Raw genomic sequence first — 22767 nt, forward strand, 5'->3', positions numbered from 1 at the left:
CCCAGGGTTGGGAGTATCCAGTGCAGTAAAATGTTGCTGTTATGTTCCCTGCAAAATGTTGAAGTTATATGGAGACAACTGGCTGGATGTAAAATATGTTTTATTTTATGCCCCTTACATGCAACATGTAACGTCTGCTTTCAAACATTAAGTGTTTGTGTATTTAGTCTACATGGCACTAAGAATGTAGCACCATCTCCCCACATTTTTGAGTGACTTCATTGAACTAGGCCTTAGTCTCATGCTGCACGAGCCAATTCTCGCGAGGATTCCTCCCCTTTACCACACACACACACACACACACACACACACACACACACACACCATCACTCCTCCTCCTGTCCCCAGCCCCTCCCTTTCCGTCTCTGTTCGCCTCTATCCTCTTCAGCCTTGCCTGCCTGTCAGAAAGATACTCCAGTGTTGGAGGCTAGGCTACCCTCCTCCCGGACCCCTTACGAGAGCCAGCCGCCGTCGTACCCCAAGGCTCGGGCTCCCCACTCAAGGTTTCAACCATGGCAATCCCCGCTACTTGCACCCGGTTTACAGACGAGTACCAGCTGTACGAGGAGCTCGGAAAGTAAGCAGCAGTCGTAACGTTACAGTGTGCATCGTGTTTGTCTTGTCGTTTTGTCCCCCACCCCCGCAACCTCGCCTAACATTATTTCTGGTTATCCAGCTAGCTGGAGAGAGCTGGCCAGAATGGCTTACATATAAGTCATGTTTGAGTGTTTTGTAAATGTGTCGATATGTGTTAAATTGTGGCTGTTCTATCGTGGTGCAGTCAGGCTAAATAACCGTTGCTATCGGATAGCTAACTACTCCCGCAGTAACGGAGAGCAGCGCACTAACGTTCAGTTACTAGCCAACGAGCTACCATGCTGATATTGATAAACTAGCAGAGTTAGCCCACTAGCATTGCGTATTTTAGTCGGTTATGGTGGTGCATTGACAGCTGCTAGCCCTTCCGTGTTTGCTAGCCGGTATTTTCTGGTCTGCTGGACCCGTCAGCGGGGCCCCGGGAGACGCCGGAGACGCAGCCCTGTGACATTTCACTGGCACCGGGGTCTGACAGCTCTGGGCTGCCTCGGTAGACCAGAGGCTGTGGTCGCTAGCTAACTAGGCCGACCACTTTTTCCCCTCGAGCAGCTGCAGATGATTTGTGTTACCGTGTTGAATAACGTTACGTACCCCTGGATCACTTAATGAGGAAGTTATTCCGTGTAGACAGTGCTGCGTAATGTTATGTTTGCATTGTAATGCCCACACAACAGCTGGCCAGAGCCTCATGTTGTCAATAAACGCATTGACGTTAAATGGAGGTGCTCGTAAGGCAGGGGCTGACATAACGGCAATTTGGCGTTTACTGTGTTAGAGGCAGTGACGTGTTTTCTCGGTATTTTGATGACGGCAAGAAAAGTGGGCCACTGCCTCCTCTGTTTCATCATCATCATCAGCAGCAGCAGCAGCAGCATCTGTCGTTCTTGGCAGGCGAATGCTTTTTTTCCTGCTGTTGTACCAAAACCAGGGCGATACTGGCCTTTTATAAAGATACACCCGCTTTAATTTTCAGCTGCCATTTCCACTCTCTGCCTAGTAATTGACGGTAATCGATGGTACTGATTGCACAGCCACTGCACTGGCACACACACCTACACAGAGGGGCTGTACTGCTCCTTATCGCTCTGCAGACTGACCACTCGCCTCTGCTTGTGCTTCTGCACCCGTTTGGTAATGCTTTTTGCCCCGTCATATGATATTAACGTCAATGCACTGACTTGTGCTTTTGTCACCTCTCCTTTACTGGTAAATAATTGAAACTAAGAGCAGAGTGGTAGGAGTAGAGTGCAGCAGAAAGTAGCAGCAATATATCAACCAGAGGAGTACTAGGCAGCCTTTCCTCTTTCAAGAAAACTGCGTAGGGCCAGATACTGCAGGTAGTAGAGACTGGTATAAGCGCTATGAAAATCATGCATAATTACTTGTTCTGTGATGCTCAGAATTGAACTAAAGCTGCTAGTAGGTGAACAAATATGGAGCATCCATCTAGGTCAATATAAAACTCCCCAGTAGGAGTTGTTTTACTGTACACTTTCTTTTCAGCTTAGGCAGTTTTATAACTGAACGTTGTTACCTTGTGAATGTATTACATATTGCCCATTGTTGTGTGAGATGCAGCCCATTCTTTGTGCTGGCTTTTGCAAATTGAATTTCCTGCAGATCTGAAGGTTGCATTGTATTGTGTGCCTATTAAAGATTAGCAAAGCACTTGACCATTCATTTATAATCCAAGACCTGAGTTGATATCAGCACTAATGCTTGAGAAGCTTGTTATATTGATCCCAATGTACTTGGTTGTTCCCCACCTTTTCAGTTCCTGCATACTGAGGCTTTGATACTAATAACTGTAAACTCAGTTTGTGTGTGATCTGCATGTGAAATTGAACTGATTTTATTTTTTCTTCTTAGGGGAGCTTTTTCAGTGGTGCGTAGGTGTGTAAAGAAGTCATCAGGACAGGAATATGCTGCAAAAATCATCAACACTAAGAAGCTGTCTGCAAGAGGTATGCTAACACTAAACACTCACACAGATGCTAATGTATGTATATTTGATATATGACAAGCTATACAGTACATTACATACATTGGGACAGCCATCATTATTGACATTAAGTTTCTCTATATTTGAGAAGCACTTATTATATATGAACATAGGTGTAAATATCTGTTTCTGTTTAATCCAGAGAATTTGGCAAATCAAAGTTCTTCATCCTACTCATGCATTGCATCATGCAGATTATTGATTTAAACTTTGCTAAAGCTTACGTATTGAATGCATAACTAATCTCTGCTGGGTCATGTCTCTCATCTCTGAATGTATCGTCATATTGCCCAGCCTTATTGAACAGTGTGCACATGAACAGGAGTCCAATGGCAGAGGAGATTCTTTTAATTCAATCATTGTGTCTGTGGGGAGTTCTTATCTGCAACATCTTGATGGTTTAATGACCCTCTTTATAAACACTGTATTGAATAACTCTCAATCGCTCCTCTGTGGTATCATTAGACAACTGCTGTACAATGAATTGATCCAAAATATTAAGATGCTCTTCATGGAAAAGGCACACAAACAAACCCGTAATAAAAAACAATAAGGACAGGCAGGATGAGAAAGATGTTTGCAGTCTGATATCTTGTTAATTGTTGTCGGTTTTACATAGCTCCACTGCCCACTCCTTAATTGTATCTGTTGCGTTGGATGTGCATGCCTGCATAGATCCACACCCACGTGCCCATGCCTGCTTTAGCGTGCCATGTTGTAATGATGACGTGAGCCTGTGTCAGTGTGTCAGAGCCTCCCCTGGCTTCAGACTGAGATACTTAATTGCTTTCTCCTTTCTGTATCTGACAAATTAGTCCTGCGCTCCTTCCTGACATCCACACACACCTGGCTTCCTTTGTTCTCTTTCCTGCACTCTCTCTCATCGCCTCCGTGCCTATCTTCCTCTGCGAGCCTCTCTCACTCATTGCCGCTCTCTTGTCTTTCTGCAAAGGGGGATTGGTTTGTATTGAGGCTAATCCACTTATGGTAAATGTATCTCATCAACCACTAAGACCCCACAAATTCTATAGGTGCCTCCCTGTTTTCCCTGTTGTTGTCTGATGGCATTTATGTGTGTGTGAAGGAGAGAAAGAGCGGGTAACACGAATAGAGCGTGTCTCTATTGTGAGGTATCTGTGAGCGTGTTGTAATACCGTTATTGTTCTAGCCATGCCATCATGTGTCCACACAGGGCAGCTCCTGGTATTAATGTCCCACCAAGGGGGGGGTGTGTGTGTGTGTGTGTGTGTGTGTGTGTGTGTGTGTGTGTGTGTGTGTGTGTGTGTGTGTGTGTGTGTGTGTGTGTGTGTGTGTGTGTGTGTGTGTGTGTGTGTGTGTGTGTGTGTGTGTGTGTGTGTGTGTGTGTGTGTGTGTGTGTGTGTGTGTGTGTGTGTGTGTGTGTGTGTGTGTGTGTGTGTGTGTGTGTGTGTGTGTGTGTGTGTGTGTGTGTGTGTGTGTGTGTGTGTGTGTGTGTGTGTGTGTGTGTGTGTGTGTGTGTGTGTGTGTGTGTGTGTGCAGTATAGACTCGTAAGAAGATCAGTGACACAAGTGAGGCGAGATGAGATGCAAGAAGATTTTGTGCGAATAGGAACATTGCGGTATACCCGCCTGGCTGACGAAACATGCACCTACACACACAGGCAGCCAGTGCGTGAGCAGGCAGCTTGCCTGGTAGGATTTGGGTGGTTTTTTTTTAGCCCGATGGGGCGAATGTGACCTCACGCGTGGCCTGGTGGGTAAGTCTCTCAAAGCTCTGGTAAACACTGCAGTAATCTGAGGAGGGGGGAGGGGTGGAAGGGAGTGGAAGGAAGAAAGGATACGAAAGGAGGAAGGACGTGATGGGATGTCAGGGATGTATGTAGGCCGTTGGCTGCGGGATGGTCCAGCCTACAGGCAGTTGGGGGCGGATGCGAGTGGGCAGCAGGGTACACAATATGCGCAAAAAAAGTGACATGCACCTGATTCTCACTCCTCTCAGAATCTAAGGTCTTAGATGTTATCTGGTATGAAGTTATTCCAGTTTATGGATGAATGCGTCTAAATAATAAAAATTACGAATAACATATATAACATTTCACAAAATCAGTGTAATGCTTCTATGTCAAAGAAGAAATTAACACTAGGACTACCACTTAGGTTTAATGCCATTATTGAATAATTTGACAATTATTTTCTCGGTTAATTAATTAATAATTTGTTATACAGAAATAGTGCAACACGTCAATCTTTGTTTCTCAAACTCCAAGGTGATGTTACTAAATGACCAAAATCCAAAACGGGGGATTTTACAGGCTGAAAACAGCATTTTCTGCCATTTTTGCATAAAACGCAATCTTTCATCAAAATAGTGATTAGTTGCTTTGTCAACTGTTTCAGCTCTTAATGAGACTGAAGGAAAAAAAAGCTATATATGATTTTAAAAGTATAAATCCCTCAACATTGATACAAACATCATAAAAGTTATATGAAGGATTGAGGAGGTATTTTTGAAATTCTATAAATAACATTAGCTTTACATGGCAATGTGAAATGTGTAATTTTCTTTCGGCACGATGAATTCTCTGTTTTATTTTTTTGTTGACGTGTGTGTGTGTGTGTGTGTGTGTGTGTGTGTGTGTGTGTGTGTGTGTGTGTGTGTGTGTGTGTGTGTGTGTGTGTGTGTGTGTGTGTGTGTGTGTGTGTGTGTGTGTGTGTGTGTGTGTGTGTGTGTGTGTGTGTGTGTGTGTGTGTGTGTGTGTGTGTGTGTGTGTGTGTGTGTGTCCTTTCCTCCTCAATGACTTTGAGTGTCCTGGGGCTGCATTGTTGTCCCAGTGAAAATTATTAGCCTATTTTTTTATTATATTTATTTACTGCTTAAAAGTGTCTCATATTTCCGACTCAGTCCAGTTGTTTCCTTGCTTACCTCCTGGAGCCTGACGTCTCTTATTATTATTTTTAATGGCAAACCTCTGGCCTTTCTCTCTCTCTCAGACCTCTGAATCACCACCCACATCTCCAATTGTTCAGTGATTGGAAGAGATCAAATTGTTTGCTCATTGGTGGCTTTTTCCCCATCAAAGAAGCAGTCCACCAATCATGGTTTGTAGGCGGGAATAAGAACGGGCACATCATATTTGTACATGGCTACTAAGATACATCCTTAAAAATGGTAGTGACATAGACATGGCCAGAAGGGTGATTAGCCTGGTTGGCATGGACACAGCAGTACTGATTACTGTAAGTTGACGAAATAATAATGAATGAATCAATACATATGAGAAGATTTCCACTTCAGGAAGCAAGTACTGCACTGTACATAACATATTGAGGCTTAATAAATATCACATTTTAGTTCAGAATTGTATTTTTGAAAAGAAATGTATATTGTGAAAAACGTAATATTCTGCTTAAAGCTAGCATCTAACAACATTCTCTCACCTCTTGCTAACCATGACAAAATAGACATTGAGGCAGATTATGTTTGTAAGGTGCTGCGTGAAGAATAAAATGCAGACTTCACCGTAAACGCGGCGTACTGTCCTCAGTGCTGTGATGTCTGTCAGGGAATAATTTCGCCCTACATGTTTACCTTTCGCCCTCTGACGCAGCTGACCAACCTTGAGCAGCCTTTATCTCCTATAAGGAGGGGCTGCCTAGCGAGTTGTTGTTGTTACCTGTTTATGACCTGAGGCCTGTACGACGAAGCCGGTTCAACCTAACCTGGAGATGTTTGAGTTAGCCGGTTGGCTTAATCCAAAACATACGCGCTCTCGCTAAACGGTCCTACGACGCGGGTTATCAAGTGGATCGCTCAAGCCAGCCGTGTCCTATCTAGTTAGGTGCGCGTTCACATGAAAGGGACGGGGTTAGCAACATTTGACCAATCACAAACATGAAGAAGCGCACTGACAGCGCAGCGTCACACTTCCTGAATGAAAAATGAACTATAATATTAGAGATGTGAAGAAGTTACACTTTAAACATCCATGACTTAAACACTGTATCCAGGATAAAAGCCACATAGTTGCACCTGCAAGGTGAATACAGCTGGTAAAAGAAAAAGTGTTTGAATGCGTACATTAACAGGTTTATGATTTCACTGCCCCGTCTAAGACACGATCTGACTTTAATTACATTTGACTCGAGTGTTTCGTCAACTTAACGTGTTGCTTGAAATAATACTTCTGCATACAGTATGTGACACTGAGTGTTGCACGGCCAGATACGGCTCAAGAAGCTGACTATGATAAGGAAATATATGATACATTATGATGTGATATGAATGATAATGGGACACATTGACGTCTGCACTAACAGTGCCGTGGACTGTACGTAATGTTACTTTGATCCGGTTACTTATGTTGTGGCAGGTATTTAATTAAGCTTTCTTAACGCTAATGTTATAATAGTCAGATTGCTCTGAAGATGGGAGGTGATATTCTATTCATTTTCACGTTCACACAGTCAGTTGATTTTTGCCGGCTGTCTTTCCTTCAGCGGCAGCTTTTCTGTATTTCCTTTCTCCTGTAATATGACTTGATCGCTTTAAACTCTGCACACTGAGCTCTGATTGGTCAGCAGGCGGTGCTTTCACTGAGTTGATCTCTTAGCCTGCAACCTAACCTGCTCCGGGCCAGGTTAGCCGCTCAGCATAAGTTACCATGGAGATCTAGCCCGCTAAAAAGAGAACCAGCGTCGTAGGACCGGAAACCCAGAGTTTTCCCTGAAGTTAGCCCACTAAGCGATAAATTCGGCTTCGTCGTACAGGCCTCTGGCAACTCTCTTTCAGAGATAGTTATTGTTGTGGGACACCTGGAACACATCCTTCTCGGGGTGTAGATGACCTTGAGCCATAAGCGACAACAAATGTGATTCAGTGTCCCTCAGCTGTTTAGTCTATCTATTGAAGAATGTTGATTATTACACTCTGAACTAGTTAAAACCTGGAGCTACAGGAGAGTTCTTCAGAATTGATTGTGGCATCTCAACCGTGTGGTCAAACTGTGGCCCGTGACATGTCTTGTGAATTCTCCGGCCGAAGCTCCTAAATAAACCGTCAGTGTTTGCCTTCAAAGCTCCAGCTCTCCTCGTGTCTCTCTGAGTGTTGACTCCAATTGCTTCAGAAGTTTCCCCAACAATGTCAACAACCTAACTTACCTATCCTGAAACAAACGCCAGCTCGTTTACGAGGCCTTGTGGGTGTGACCTTTTATTTATACCGTGTCATCACCGCTCATATGAAGTCAAAGCGTACAATAAATTATGAACAATGAAATTCCTTACTCGCCTTCTAGTCAGTACGTCATATACATGAATATGAGGTATAAAGCAATAAATAAAGAAAAGTAATTGTAGTGAGCAAGTAACCTTAATGTCTGAGTGTGGATTGAGCACAAATCCCTCATAGATCTAACCTCTTTTGCTGTCCTAGTGCACCATATTGATGCATTCAACTTTAACATGTTCTACCCTCTAGGTCCGAGGTCTACCCACCATAGTCTTGCCAATCTTCTGGTAACTATGCTACATTCAGAGCTTAATCAGATTTTTAGACCAACTGACCGTAATATAATTCAAAACATTACCGCTAGTCTTCGACCTTATCATGGTTTGCTTGATGCGTTTTAAAATCATGCTGTAAGTAAGAGTTACCGTAGGAACTGGGGGTGTGGTTACCCTTTAAATCGGCATATTTCCTTTAAAAAATGTGAAAACAATTAAATGAACTTCTCCCACTGCGTCAACAGAAAATGGCTAACATCATTTGGCTACCACAATGTCAGGCTGAATAATCACGTCAGTAAGTCTGATTATCAAGCAGTGTGCTTCCTGCCATTGATCAAAAAGAAACTCAGCTAATGAGATGTTTTTGGTGTGTAGTGGTTGCCATAGTGACCACAATGGCAGATGCTTATGCATTGTAAAGAGGCAGATAAATACTCATATAATTAAGACATGTGCTTTGCTATGTATGCACATATCTTACCGCCAGTTAGGTTGGTGGGACAATTCTTCCAATTGGCAAGTCACAACAACGCCTTGTGTGGCACTCGGGGTAAATCTTATATTACTGTTATTTGTACAAGACAATTTTGTTTCGGGTTGGTTTTTTGCTGAAAGAATTTAAAAGAAATGCTTGCGCTTCATTTTAACCTCATCCAAACGACGATTTCTCACAAGTTAACAATCCTCGTTTGGATTGTTATAAATGCATCAGATAATAGCCTAAAAAAGTTTACTGCTACAATTATTGACAAATATACCACAAAATGACATGGAGGTTGTAATTAAGAAAATAACCAACTCATGATAACAACCGTACCATTACTACCAAAGTATCAAACCAATGTACATTTTGGGCACCACTAAGAACATCATTGTAGGATTGTTGGTCATATTCTCGTTTTCTTTTACTTCATATTTCCTGAATTGATGTAACTTGTATTATCTGAATATTGCACTACAATGTGTGCATATGTGCAATGTTGTGTATTGGCTGAAACATCTTCATTACATTTGATCTAAAAGACACATGTACTGGCCCAAAGCAGATACTCAAAAAGATTTAGTCAACACTTCCCAGCTCTTACAGTTTGGATGTAAACGTGCCTGAGTCCCACTGAACTGGATCCTCCAGCTCAATTGTCATGTGTGCCAGATCGAGGGGTATGTATGCATTAGTGTGTGTATGTATGTATATGTATATATATATATATATATATATATATATATATATATATATATATATATATATATATATATATATATTCAATCAATAGCTCACGACAGGCCGTGGTATATGCTCATTATATCACAGCTAAGGGGCGTGGTTCGGCCCGACGCGATAAAACGGTTACCAAGTGTGGCAATATGAAAGAAAAATACACACTCTAATTTTTTTTTTTTTATTAGTTAATAATGATGTTCAAAATAAAATAGTCCCTCCGTTGCCTTCTGCACAAAACATAGTGCGAGGTGGTTGCTATGCAACAACACTAACAGCTAGCGAACATATTAGACAGAGAGCGTTGATCCATTATTTGGCTGTTTATTTACATTAATGTGTATGTTGCTGTTTATTGTGCATCCACTGAAAAACTGTCCAGCATCAGTAGCATGGCTTACGTGGTCACTTGTATAGGTTGAGGTTGTTCTAGGCTGTTGCTTGGCGTGGCGAGAATATTGCTCCACTTTCTCCGGTCCCCAAGATTCGGCTTCCAGTAGCTCTGGAGAGAGCTTTCGCACCTGTGGCCACTAACGGTCATAATTTCTCTGCTTTGTTTCAAGAACCGCATCAGAAAACTTTTTGAATTGTGGTACTTTTCCAGTTGGTCTACCTGCTCTTCACGTAGCTCTGCATGTCGTCATTAGGTGCTTTTTTTTTCTGGAGATAGGCACTGCTCAATCCACTCCTCCATAGTAAGACCCCCCGGAGGTCGAAGTTAATCTTAAATGTTTCTATCTTATGCTTTGTAAGTTTGTTTCGTAACGGAAGAAATGCAAATATATTTATAAAACTGACAAGTCAAATCAAGCAATCTGATTGGTCGATAGTGTTTTTGCGGACCTCTTTGATTACAGATTTGAAAACATCGTTGCTTGCTTTAAAAGTAGCACAATTCATTATGTCAAACCTTGGAAAGTGTCAATATATCCCTGCCCTAATGCCAAAGGAACTGCACACTGAATATGTTTTGCCGTTTGATGTCTATGTCTGGACCGCTGTGTAAAAAGGAGGGTTTCTGCCCCGTTACTTCTCTGCTGCTTTCTTGTTCCAGTATGAAAAGCAAACTGCCTGCAGTTTGCTTTTCAGCCCAACGGTATACTGTTTTTCTTAGACACGGAGGGATACTGACTTGTTGTGAAAAGTAACTTACAATTCTACCCGTGGTATACGCTCAGTATATTACGGCTAAGAACCAATCAGATTGCTTGATTTGACTTGTCCATTTTATAAATATATATATATATATGTATGTATGTATGTATGTATGTATGTGTGTGTGTGTGTGTGTGTGTGGCCCTCTCCATTCTCCTCAGCTGATGTAAGATGGCTGTAGGCCCGCCCCATTGCAAAGCAGATGGCCAATTAGAGAGCAGCAGGAAGTGCCAGTAATTACCCTCCAGCCCTCTCTTTCCTGTCTTCAACCACACACTCTCACACCAACAAATAAGGAGATTGAATGAATTAGTGAGTGCTGCAGTGACACTGCACCAGGGTAGACGGCTATACACAAACACATGCACACGCACACATGCTCGCGCGCACACACAGGGGAGCTGTGATCCTCTTCTAGCAAATGGACGTTCCATGTAATCCTCCCTCCTTCTCTGTGTCTGTCTCTCAGTCCTGCGTCACTGGTGTAATTAGAAAGAGGTTCAGGTCTCTCCCTTATTCACTCGCTTTCTCTCGGATGAAGGAAATCTATACCTGCGGGGGGGTTAGCGGAGGGGAGATGTGGAGTGTGTAGCACCGTGTATGAGAGCGTTTTAAACTAGCTAGCAACAAGTCAGAGAAAGCCAGGGGAAGAACAATGCAGTGAGGTTGCAGACAGTGACGCTGCTTTTTTATGATCCTGTGTTCTTTGATTATGCCTGTACATGCTGTATTGCAGTTGGAGAAGAACAGTTGGGAATGTCGATACATGATTGCTCAGCAACAGCATGTGAATTTGATCTCAGGCTGTTGCAGCACTGGGGAAATGAATGCAAATCTTAGTGAGGCTGCTGTAATCGCTGTGGAGCTGTGGGGCAGAGTTGGCCTCACCACAGTGGTAAAACACACACATACACACACACTGAGTCATGCTGGATCTTCACTGCAGTTACCCAAAGTCACCTCTGACCTCAGCTGCACGGCTCCCAAAGTGTTTGGAGGGAGTAGTTTTAACGCAGTCATGTGGTGGTTACATCCTGTACAAACACAAGCGTAAGCACACATACTGCTACAGGATTCAGTAAAATCCTCAAACAAGGATGTTAGTTTGGACATGAGGTGTGTGTGTTTTTGTTTTAGCTAACATATCCGCTAAGCTGAAATGCAAACTCTGTTTTATAACTGGACTTCACACTAACCTCTTTGCACACAAACGCATGTACAATTGCAAGTACAAACTTGTTTACTGTTCACTCATTGCTTCACACAGCCTTAATTTTCACAAACGGTTTAATAATCAGGTTAACACTTTATATTAAGGTACACAAATTAACCATCAACTAGTTGTTAATTAACATGCACATTAGCAGTATATTGGCTCTTTATTAGTCAATATAAAACACTTATTAATGCCTTATTCTACATGACCATATTCTATAAGTAATAAGCCATTAGTGGAGTTTTTCCTCAATAACCCTCTAATTAGTGCTTATTTATTGCAAGTAAGGAATCTGTTGTACATGAGTTTTGGTCTTAATATGCTCTGCTCAATATGGGCCTAATAAGGCAGTAGTACAACAAGAATAGTAATTCTCCCATAATAACACTTAACAAATATGATCTATTCTCATGTAACAAGACATGAAACTATAAGTGTTAATTAAGTCTTAACAACTCAAAATTAGGTATTTCTATCTAAGAATATGTTCCCTATTTTAAAGTGAAGTCTTGTTCATAACCAATAAGCTAGTAGTTTGACTCTAATTGACCTGAACAGGTTCCCTATTCTAAAGGTGCCTCCTCTTCACACTTTGTAAATACATTATAGCACACAAGTACTGAAATTAACCTCAACAGTACATGAACAAAGTAGGCACACGTTGAAATATCTGTTTTATTAATGAACCACTAAAGAGAGGTTCAGACGCATAACAAAACATGTCAAGTTTCTCCAAGGCTGAGAACACATGCAGCCTGTACTTTTTAATAAAAACAGATTTTTAACAGAGTTTATGTATTTGTGATCATACTGTGTGACCTGCTTGTATGTACTTACACACTAGGTGTACTGCTCTCTCTGTGTTGTACTGTCTCAGTGTGAACATAGATTAAACAGCCAGCCAAACTCTTTTGAGAGCCAGGGAAAGAGCAGCCATGCTCCTTTATAGACTTATTTGCAGTCCACTGACATTCAAACAGTTAAACTATAAAAAAGAAGAAGTTACAAGGCACTTAATGATCTCATACATGCAAGTGTAACATACACAGATTAACACATAGGACCGCTAAGTGTAAACAAGGTAAATATAGCTAATGCTAGCTACAATAAGCATATATACAGGCTAGTATGGCTAACGCTACCGTGTATGTCGCTAGCGCGAATGCTAATGCTAGCACGAATGCTAACGCATTTTCTCATTGAGTTTAAACAGCTCCAGATGTCATCACATAAACACAATACATGTTACTAATCCTTACAGTGTAATTGTAAGGCTCACACTTAAATGTACAGTCATTGCTTTCTTGACGGACTTGACCCTTTTACTCTTCAGGTTGCATAGGGAAAATTAGTTGCAGTCTACTCATCGATGTCTACTCCTGCCATGCTATTCAGTTGACTTTCTCCTACTTCCTGTACCCGGTTTCCTGTCTAACCTTCAGTGCACATTTTACAAAAATATATGCAAATATGAAACATACAGGTCAATATCACCTTGCTATTGGTAGCTGAACTGGCAATACCCCAAAACATATTCTTAGATATAAATACCTAATGTTGAGTTATTTAGACACAATTAACACTTATAGTTTCATGTCTTGTTACATAAGAGTAGATCATATTTGTTAAGTGTTATTATGGGAGAATTACTATTCTTGTGCTACTGCTGACTTATTAGGCCCATATTGAGCAGCGCATATTAAGACCAAAACTCATGTACAACAACTTCCTTACTTGCAGCAAATAAGCACTAATTTGAGGGTTATTGAGGAACAACTCTCAACTAATGGCTTATTACTTGTAGAATATGGTCATGTAGAAAAAGGCATTAATAAGTGTTTTATAATGACTAATAAAGAGTCAATATACTGCTAATATGCATGTTAATTAACAACTAGTTGATGGTTAATTTGTGTACCTTTTTTAATGTAAAGTGTTACCATAATCTGCGATAAAACGATACCTGTGAGAAGCGGAGTTTTGATAATGCACCATAAGTCTGTAACCCTATAGGCAAATGTGGCTCGTCTGAGTTACAGTGTAGTACAAATAGATTAGAGCCATCACACCAAATATTTGCCTTTGCATACACAAAAGTGATCTTGATCTGTTACAGAAATAAACCCATCCCTTTTTTAATATTTTAATTCTTGTACTTCAACAGTATTTTTGAGACTTGTGCGACATCAACTTTAAACATTTCTGTAAATAATCTTTATAGTGAATGTGGTGTTTTGCTGCATTTGTGGCGTCAGGTTGACCCATACCATGTTTCAGTTTTGATGAAGATGAGGGTTTCCTGTCTGCCTTTATTTGATCAAGACAAACTGTTGTGATGCAAAATGTCGATTTATTATATCCAGGAATTGACCAGCGTTCTTGAAAGATAAAAGCCCATAAGAGGAACTTCTCTCTGCAATGAAATAAGATTGAAACAATGAGAAATGGTTTATATTGTGGTAGGCCATTTGTGCCAACTCATGTTTACTGCAGAAATATGGAAGTATTGGGTGGTAATAATGAAAAGTAATATTGTCTGACCCCTACAGCACAGCAGTGATGTACTTGTATTATGTTTACTATGTGATACTCTTTTTGTTCTTCACCTGAATGGACTTATGAACATTCTTACCTTATTGTCTATTGTTGTGCTAAACACAGTAGTTTGAACAGGTAACGATCCACAAATATGTTGCTGCTCTGTGATCTAACTTCTCGGTAACTCTTCCTTTCTCAGACCATCAGAAGCTGGAGCGAGAGGCTCGTATCTGCCGTCTGCTGAAGCACCCCAACATCGGTGAGTTTCTCTGCACATGACCTTGTGATGTGTAATGTGTGGTCGTGTCTGTAACTTGAGTCAGAAGAATAAGCTGCCTACAGTACTTGTTTGCAAGCCTGGATTATATAATTAAGGTGACTGGGCTATAAGCAAGCAGAGGCCTGTATCACAAAGCTGAGTCTGGCTCTCTGGCATCATTAAAGCTATCCGTGAGTGTGAAAGAGGCAGAGGTGCTAATTACAAATAACATAACAAAGTTACATGTCCCATCATGATGTAGTGACATGAATTATTAAATGAAAAAAAACTGTAAAATGTTGTGTACTTGTTTGAAAATGTCATAATTTCAAAATGTATAATTTTATGATCTTATGAACAGTGTGCAGTCTGACTACACTATTTATTATTTTATAAGATTATTTTATGAGTGGACACATGGAGGAGGATGGAGATGCAGGTTATTTTCATATTGCACTGCACACTTGTTGGAGTGGAACATGTGTTGCTTTTAAATGAAGAAGCCAGAGTACCTTGTGCTGATTAACATTGATTACTTTCCCTGCTGCACCAGAAGCATCTCCTCTACACGCAGCACATTTCGGATGTTCTATACAATATAGTTCTTTGTCTGGTTATCCGGGGGAAACATTTATTTAAGATCCTTTCCTCAACTTTCAGCATTTAATGTGATCTCCTGTCAACACAAGGCGAATTAATAATAATTGAATTAGTAGTACAGTTGTCAACAAATACTCCAACATATATTGAAACGTACACAAATACTGACATTTGAATGCTATAATTCATTTAAGTTGTGAAACAAACTCTAACACCAAAACACCTTCTTGAATTGAACGCAAAATGCAACGCCGAACTAAACGAGAAAAATGTCCATGAAAACCACAATGGGTGACAGAGTGACATTGTATCCTAATAGCAGGAGTTATGACCCGTCATGTAAACGAACCACGTACATTTTGACAGCTCTAATTAGTAGGTTTGTATACATACAAAAATATCTGTTTTAGTTTAGAGAACACAAAGACATTATAAAGTCTATGCAGCAGAAGTGATGGCATATGGATATTATTTCAACATTACTACTTTGCATTGGAATCAAGGCGCTAACAGCTTGTATAATGCTAGCTGTGGCTATAATATTTTTCCAGTAAGTTGTACAGTTGTTGTGGCAACAGAAACAAAAGAACATGTCGATGCTATTATCGTCTTTTAAACACAGAAAGGTACAGGCGGTACGAATGAGGTTAGGGAAGGTTATCGCCCCGCTGCTGACGACATATCTCTGCTCCGCATGCTCCGAGACGAGACATTTTCAGACATGTTGTAAAAAAGAAAAAAGTCCTTTCCTGTCCTCTGCTGTCTAGCTGAGTTTCATTACTCTGACCATTCTGACATCGCAGCGCGTAACAGCGTGCTAGTCCTGGAAATATGTATTCCAGTGATGCTGAGAAAATGAAATGCATTGTGCTGCTCTAATTGAGATGTCTAGAGTAGAACTGTGTTAAAGGGCAGGAAGGAGAAACATGACAAAATCAATGACACCTTTCCCACTCCTCTCATTCTTATTCCTCGTGTCCTCATGTCCTAGATTTCTACCGGCCCCCCAGGCTCTTACTTGCCCCTCGCCTACTTTTCCTGTTCTCTGCGTATAGATCCCTCTCTTTCTCTCTTGTCCTCACTCCTTTCTTTTGGACATATTTTGGCATAGTCTGCATTCAAGCTTTGTACAAAAGAGGGCACGAAAAAAGAGACAGATGGAGAGACGAGAGCAGGAGGAGTAGGAGACAGATGGAGGGAGAGCGAGAAGAAGGGAGGAGGAGGAAAGAGCAGTCGCTCTTGTTTCTTGCTGCAGGGCCATCCTACTTCATCTTATTATACAACTGATATTCACTTTACATAACGATAGCTGTGGCGCGTCGACACTAAACTGAAGCGGCGTGTCGGGCCCGTTCTCTAACGCCGGCTCCTGCCTCCATTCTGCCTGAGTTATCGACAGCAGGGCTGGGATGATACCGTAAAACCGCAGTACCACGGTTTTATGAGCCAATTACTGTAATCACCACTTTTCTTTTTCTATTACTGACCAAGCCCTCACTTATCTCCATCAGTAATCAGAAAACATTACTGGTAACAAGCACTTGTGTTTCTATTAAACTGTCTTTCTTTTCTATTCCAAACATAACCTCCTGCTCTGGTCCCAGACCTTTAGATGTGTCAGTAACTTATTAAGGAGATTGGCTCAGAATACCCTCATACAGGGGGTCTCAGGGGAGTAATGGTTCAAATCACTTTTTGTAACCACAAGCTTTGATTTGACCGGAAACCTATGTTGCTTGTTACACCCATCTATCTCCCTTATTTCCTGTTGTCTGTCGACATACATTTCTTGCGGTTTACACTTTTTTCACTTAAAATATCGTTATGCATTTTCCTGTAGCCTTTATGGAGGTTAAATGGTCAAACATGGCACTTACGTTCCATCATTCACATATGAATATTGCTACCATACTGTCCACCTTCTCTCTGGCTACAAGCAAAATGAATATGAAGGGCTCAATAAAGACCCCAACAATAAGTGTTGGACTGCACTTGTGCAGGAAGGACAGGTAGAAGAAGATATAAGCTTTGTGAAATGAAGCTTTGCATACGACAGGATGTAACTACAGTTTGAAGAACATCAAACATTAAACACAACACTTAAAAGGTATGAAGTAGTGCTGAATGCTACAGAGGAAATATATTGCAAGGTTGACTATCAGTGCTTTCACAACACATTTGCACAATTACATTTTTAATAAATAACCATCAGTAATATGAATATAATGATTGAGTGGGTAGAGGCAAATATTAGGAGACCCTGAACAGTCTGGTAAGGTTGTAATGGCTGCAATACATCACTTTACTCTAGGGCTGCTCAATTAATCGTATTTTAATCGCAATTACGATTATGGCTTGCAACGATTACGAAAACAACGTAATCGAAATAAAACGATAATTCTTTTATTATTATCATGCCTTTTTTTTTTATTCTTTTTTTTTTATTATTGGTTTTTCAGTTGAATTATACTTAAAGTTCAGGGTAATGAACTGTGAAAAACATACTGTTCAAATTGTTTTTCTCCAATAAATTGATGTTTTCAAAGTAAATGGATAATCGTTTTTAATACTTGTGATATCAATTATTGACACAAATAATTGAGATTATGATTTTTGCCATAATCGAGCAGCCCTACTTTACTCTAATGAAGCCATTAAAACCAATAAAAGACAACACCTATTACATTACCAACAAGACAATATCTAGTCTTACATTACATATCAGTATATAGTGTGTATATATATATATACATGCAGTCATCGCATCAATATCGAAATGTGCTACATGAAGTGCTTTCAATATAAAGATGCATTTTTAATTTGGACTCAAACAAAAGACATTCAGTTATCAAAGTGTGTGGTTTGATTGAATGGCAGCTAATTGCCCAACATCTTGATGTGCTCTCCCAACACACTGCGGTGAGAAAAATAATACGCCACAAAGTTGACATTCATTTCTCCAGCTCCGCCTTTGGTCCATTTTTCTCGCAGCCTCAGACTAAACACTGCAGCAATTCTTTAATTCTTATACACCGACTCCTGTCTCACTGCCCACCCTCTTTCTTGCAGTGAGACTCCATGACAGTATTTCAGAGGAAGGCTTCCATTACCTAGTCTTTGACCTGTGAGTATACTCTGAACACACACACACACACACACACACACACACACACACACACACACACACACACACACACACACACACACACACACACACACACACACACACACCGTGACATTTTACCCATGTGTGCTGCTGCTGCTGCAGTGTGTTTGTCTATGCTAACAGACATTTCTCTCTTGGCTTTTTCTTTCTTTCCTCCCCCCTTTTCTCCATTCTTTCCTTTCTTCCCTCCCCCTCCCAGGGTGACAGGAGGAGAGCTTTTTGAAGACATTGTAGCCCGGGAGTACTACAGTGAGGCAGATGCAAGGTAAGCGCTTCTTATGGAGCTGCTCTGATGCACTCTGCTGCAAACATACAATCTAATCTCATTAAATATATGAAAACTCCCTTTTAATGTCAGTGTGAGCACACAGTGGTGGATATAATTGGTTTGCTTGTATTCTTGTCAGCAAAATCCCCCCCCCTGTCAACAAGTGCATCAATTTACTTGCCTCTGCACATGCGTCACTCCCCATCCTCCCATTGCACTGAAGAAGCAGTGAAACAAACGCCCATCTATTCTTCTTTAGGTCATTTAGAGAACACCAAGACATATTATAAAGTGTAGGACAGACTACTCTACTTCTTAAATGTGAGGAATTCGATTTTTAGATTTCTTTTTATCGTAAATGGAATATCCTTGATAGTAAAAAAAGATTATGACGCCGTCTTGGCCTCTGTGGATTTTCAATGTGGATTTGACAGATTTCCATTTGCTGACATTTTGTCGACATTTAAGCCTTCTCTCCTTCCTCGCTACTTCATCCTTCTCAGAGTTATCCTCCTTTCCTGGAGATCATGAAGTCTGTCGTACAATTGGATTAGGGGGTCTTTGTCCGTACATGGGAGGGGGGCTTTGGAAAGGCACAATCACACACACACGCACAAACCAACCAACATGGACTAAGCTTCTCTTTAGCTGGGTCCAACCTTTGACCCGCTAACCTTTCCACGGATGAGACGTGAACATGAGCCTCAGATAGTGTCGTCGTGGAGCCTGACAACACGGAGCGTAGGACAGTAATAAGGTGGTCGGTGCTGGCATGCAGGAACATTTTACAAGACCCGTGGTGAGCCAACACTCTCAAGTCACAAGTGTGAAAGCATTCGCTCTGGCCAGAATAGAGAAATAATGGTATTAGTAGCAGCTGAATTGACGCCCCCATTATTAAAATTGCTACTGGGATAAAGATTTATTGACTGTGTGGTGTGAGGCCTCCCACACATGTTCCTTAGTATTGATTGTCTTAACCACAGAACCCAGTATGTCTTTCAAAGATAACAGTGATTGTAAATGTCAATTATTTTGTACGCCAACATAACATTACGTCGAGAGTACGCCTATAACATTTTCCTAAAGCCTCCTGTGGGGTCATGATTTTTCTGTTTGACTTTTTAAACACTTAAAGAAAACTAAAAGAAACATATCCAATGATTAATTTATACAAAAAAAACCTCACACCTAAGAAGCCGTGTCGAAGCATTTTTGCTTGGGAAAACAAATCAACCATCATCCTAAAACTGTTCATTTGCTCTCAGTCAACTAATTCTGCAGGCTCTATATCCTAAATATAAAAAGATTGATCTCTACACAATGATTCATATATACTAGTTGTAATAGTTGTTTGAATTTCATATTTCACTAATACTGTAGGTCCTAGGGCAGATGACCCTTTTAAATATTCTTTTATTGATAAATCTAAATTCATAAGATTCCAAATTTGAATACCCATTGACAAAAAAGGTAGAACACCCACATATCTTCCTCAGAAAGTTGACTAATCTCCATTCCACCGATTTGTTCTGTCCATATCAAACAAACATGCTAACAATTCGGCAATGGTGACCTTCATCAGGGAATTCATTTTACAGTCACATCACAGAGATCATTTGGTCAACCCAACCTTGATCAAACAGCCCCTAAAATGTAGAGTGTGGGGCAACCCGATAGCAGAGAAGTTTAGCACATAATACCACACGTCCGAGCAGCGGTTCGATCCCCGGCTGACCGGAGTGTTTGCCGCATGTCATTCCCCATCTAACTTTCCCGACATGTCCGGTCTCCTCACTATCCAATAGAGGCTTAAAGCTCCCATGTCATGCTTTTCCGGTTATTACCCGTCCCCTTGTGTGTTATGAAGGTTTTTCTGCATGTAAACGGTGTGCAGAGTCACAACCCTTAAAGTACACCCTGTAGCGAGTAAAACTCTAACACAGAAAATACCTCCCCAAAACGCCTCGTTGGTGAAACGTCATCATCCATTTGATTCTTCCGGGTACATGCTTACGAAAGCACGTACCCGGAACTAAATGGGCCAATCCGTGGAGCCGTTACGTTACGTCTGCGGAGCCGTTACGTTAAGCCCCCGCTGATTGGTCCAAATTGACCAATCTACACACACAGTCTCAGTGCAGGCAGCTCTGCTGATTTCTGCTCCCTGGCTGCAGGCTGATAACAGACAGTTGGGATTGCGGAGAAATTCTCTCTGCAGACCCATTCTCACAGCGTTTATCAACCTTTTTCTTACTCAATATCAAGCCACACTTATTGTTTTTACTTCGGCTGTGACTTTGTGTGTGCTCAGGGTGAGTTTGGCTGTGTTTCGCTGTGTATCGCTAAACAAGGAAACCACACCTCCACGGAGCTCAGCGCGATTCACAACGCGAACCAACCAATCAGAGCACATTGTGATCACAGGGAGGGTGGGGGCTGGAGCTATTGGAGCTACAACGAGCCGTTAAAGGCAGAGAGTGAAATACAGTGAATACACGTAGTTTACAGAGATGCTGTATGAGAAACCAAAGTGATTCTGGAAAATTGCACAATATAAATCTATTCTAGTAGACCTCAACAATGGAATTATGATCAGTGGAAATGGCCATGAAATGGGACCTTTTTAAAACAACCCCCAAAAACATTACAAAATATCTAGTCATGTAATCAATTGTATTGAAGAATGATGTTTCCTCCCAACGACATGCATCAGCTTTAAAACGTGCAGCATGTTTTAAAGCTGATGCATGTCGTTGAAGCCCCGGCGGTGTACATGTTTGATGTTTGTGATGAAGCGCAGAGACTGACACGTCTCCCTCTCTTTGTCTCCCTTTCTTCGTAGTCATTGCATTAGTCAGATCTTGGAGAGTGTCAATCATATCCACCAGCATGATATTGTGCACAGAGACCTCAAGGTGAGTGGCTGCCCGTTGCTGTGACAACCACACACTCACACACACCTCTGCTCGTGGCCATGGCAACACACAGATGGCTCTTGGTTGCTCTATCCCTCTCGCTTTCTCTGCATTTTCTGCTGCTATCTCTTTTATTTCCCCCCCCGCATCCCCTCTCCCATCAACACTTTTTACCCTCTATCTGTTCTCATCTCTGTCAGCGTGTCTGTCTGTGAACAGAGCACTGTGTGTGTGTGTGTAGCAGCGAGCATACGTGTTCACATGTTGAGCACGGAGAGATGGTGAGTCATGATCACGTGGAGGGGTCAGTCTCTAACCTATGGCAAGGACTCGCACGCAAGCAAGCAAGCACACACACTCACTCACACTCACACACACACACACACACACACACACACACACACACACACACACACACACACACACACACACACACACACACACACACACACACACACACACACACACACACACACACACACACACACACACAGACTGTGCAGTTGTGAAGGGTGTCTATTAGAAGAGAATAGGTGAAGGCATAGATGAACCTCAGGAGTTGCCAGGACAACCCATGTGACATCACACCCACCCATGGAGCAGCGGGGGAGGGGCTTGAGTTGTGCCAAATTGCTGATAGGCTCAGATGCAAAGAGTGGAGGACGAGCGCGCCTGCCACCTCCAGTTTCAGCCTTTAAGGCCATGATAATAATTCTGCTAGGAAGGACAGACCATAATAATGTGTTGAATTTGTTCCATTTTCGAGCAGAGACCTCAAGGTTGGGGAGAAAAAGTGTGTGTGTGTGTGTGTGTGTGTGTGTGTGTGTGTGTGTGTGTGTGTGTGTGTGTGTGTGTGTGTGTGTGTGTGTGTGTGTGTGTGTGTGTGTGTGTGTGTGTGTGTGTGTGTGTGTGTGTGTGTGTGTGTGTGTGTGTGTGTGTGTGTGTGTGTGTGTGTGTGTGTGTGTGTGTGTGTGTGTGTGTGTGTGTGTGTGTGTGTGTGTGTGTGTGTGTGTGTGTGTGTGTGTGTGTGTGTGTGTGTGTGTGGCTAATACCTCGAGCTGTCTGATTTGTTGGCCTTTTATCCTGAGTGTACTTTTATCCTGAGTGTACTTTTACTGCGGCCATTTATGTCCTACTGCCCAAGCAACGGCCATTTAGAACGCTGCCACACACTGCCTCTCGCTAAGTACACTTTCCATTTAGCATGCAGTCTGCAGCGCTGCCTAAATGACTCCCCGAGTGGTTTCCATGGCTACGAACCCATGCCCATATAAGGCGCTGTGGAGATTCACAACCACTCATCCTCTCTCCACATCCTCCGTCTCCATCGCTTTCTCACACCTTT

The 22767-nt window shown here is 41.7% G+C and overlaps 1 protein-coding gene across 5 annotated transcripts in view; it reads left to right on the forward strand.

Moving 5' to 3' along the window:
* The first annotated feature begins 353 nt into the window (after window positions 1–353).
* The window catches only part of LOC307024179 (calcium/calmodulin-dependent protein kinase type II subunit gamma), a 40465-nt gene continuing 18051 nt past the window's right edge, over window positions 354–22767 (forward strand). For 2 of the 5 annotated variants that reach the window (XM_079658066.1, XM_079658067.1), the window contains exons 1-6: window positions 354–577; window positions 2467–2561; window positions 14411–14470; window positions 18140–18194; window positions 18436–18501; window positions 21350–21422. In XM_079658066.1, coding sequence (XP_079514192.1) covers window positions 513–577; window positions 2467–2561; window positions 14411–14470; window positions 18140–18194; window positions 18436–18501; window positions 21350–21422 — 414 coding nt within the window. In that variant the 5' untranslated portion in view covers window positions 354–512. The remainder of the gene's footprint in view (window positions 578–2466; window positions 2562–14410; window positions 14471–18139; window positions 18195–18435; window positions 18502–21349; window positions 21423–22767) is intronic. The other 3 variants (XM_079658069.1, XM_079658070.1, XM_079658068.1) reach the window with 2 other exon arrangements.

Source organism: Notothenia rossii (genome assembly GCF_949606895.1).
Source record: "Notothenia rossii genome assembly, chromosome: 11".
Lineage (NCBI taxonomy): Eukaryota > Metazoa > Chordata > Actinopteri > Perciformes > Nototheniidae > Notothenia > Notothenia rossii.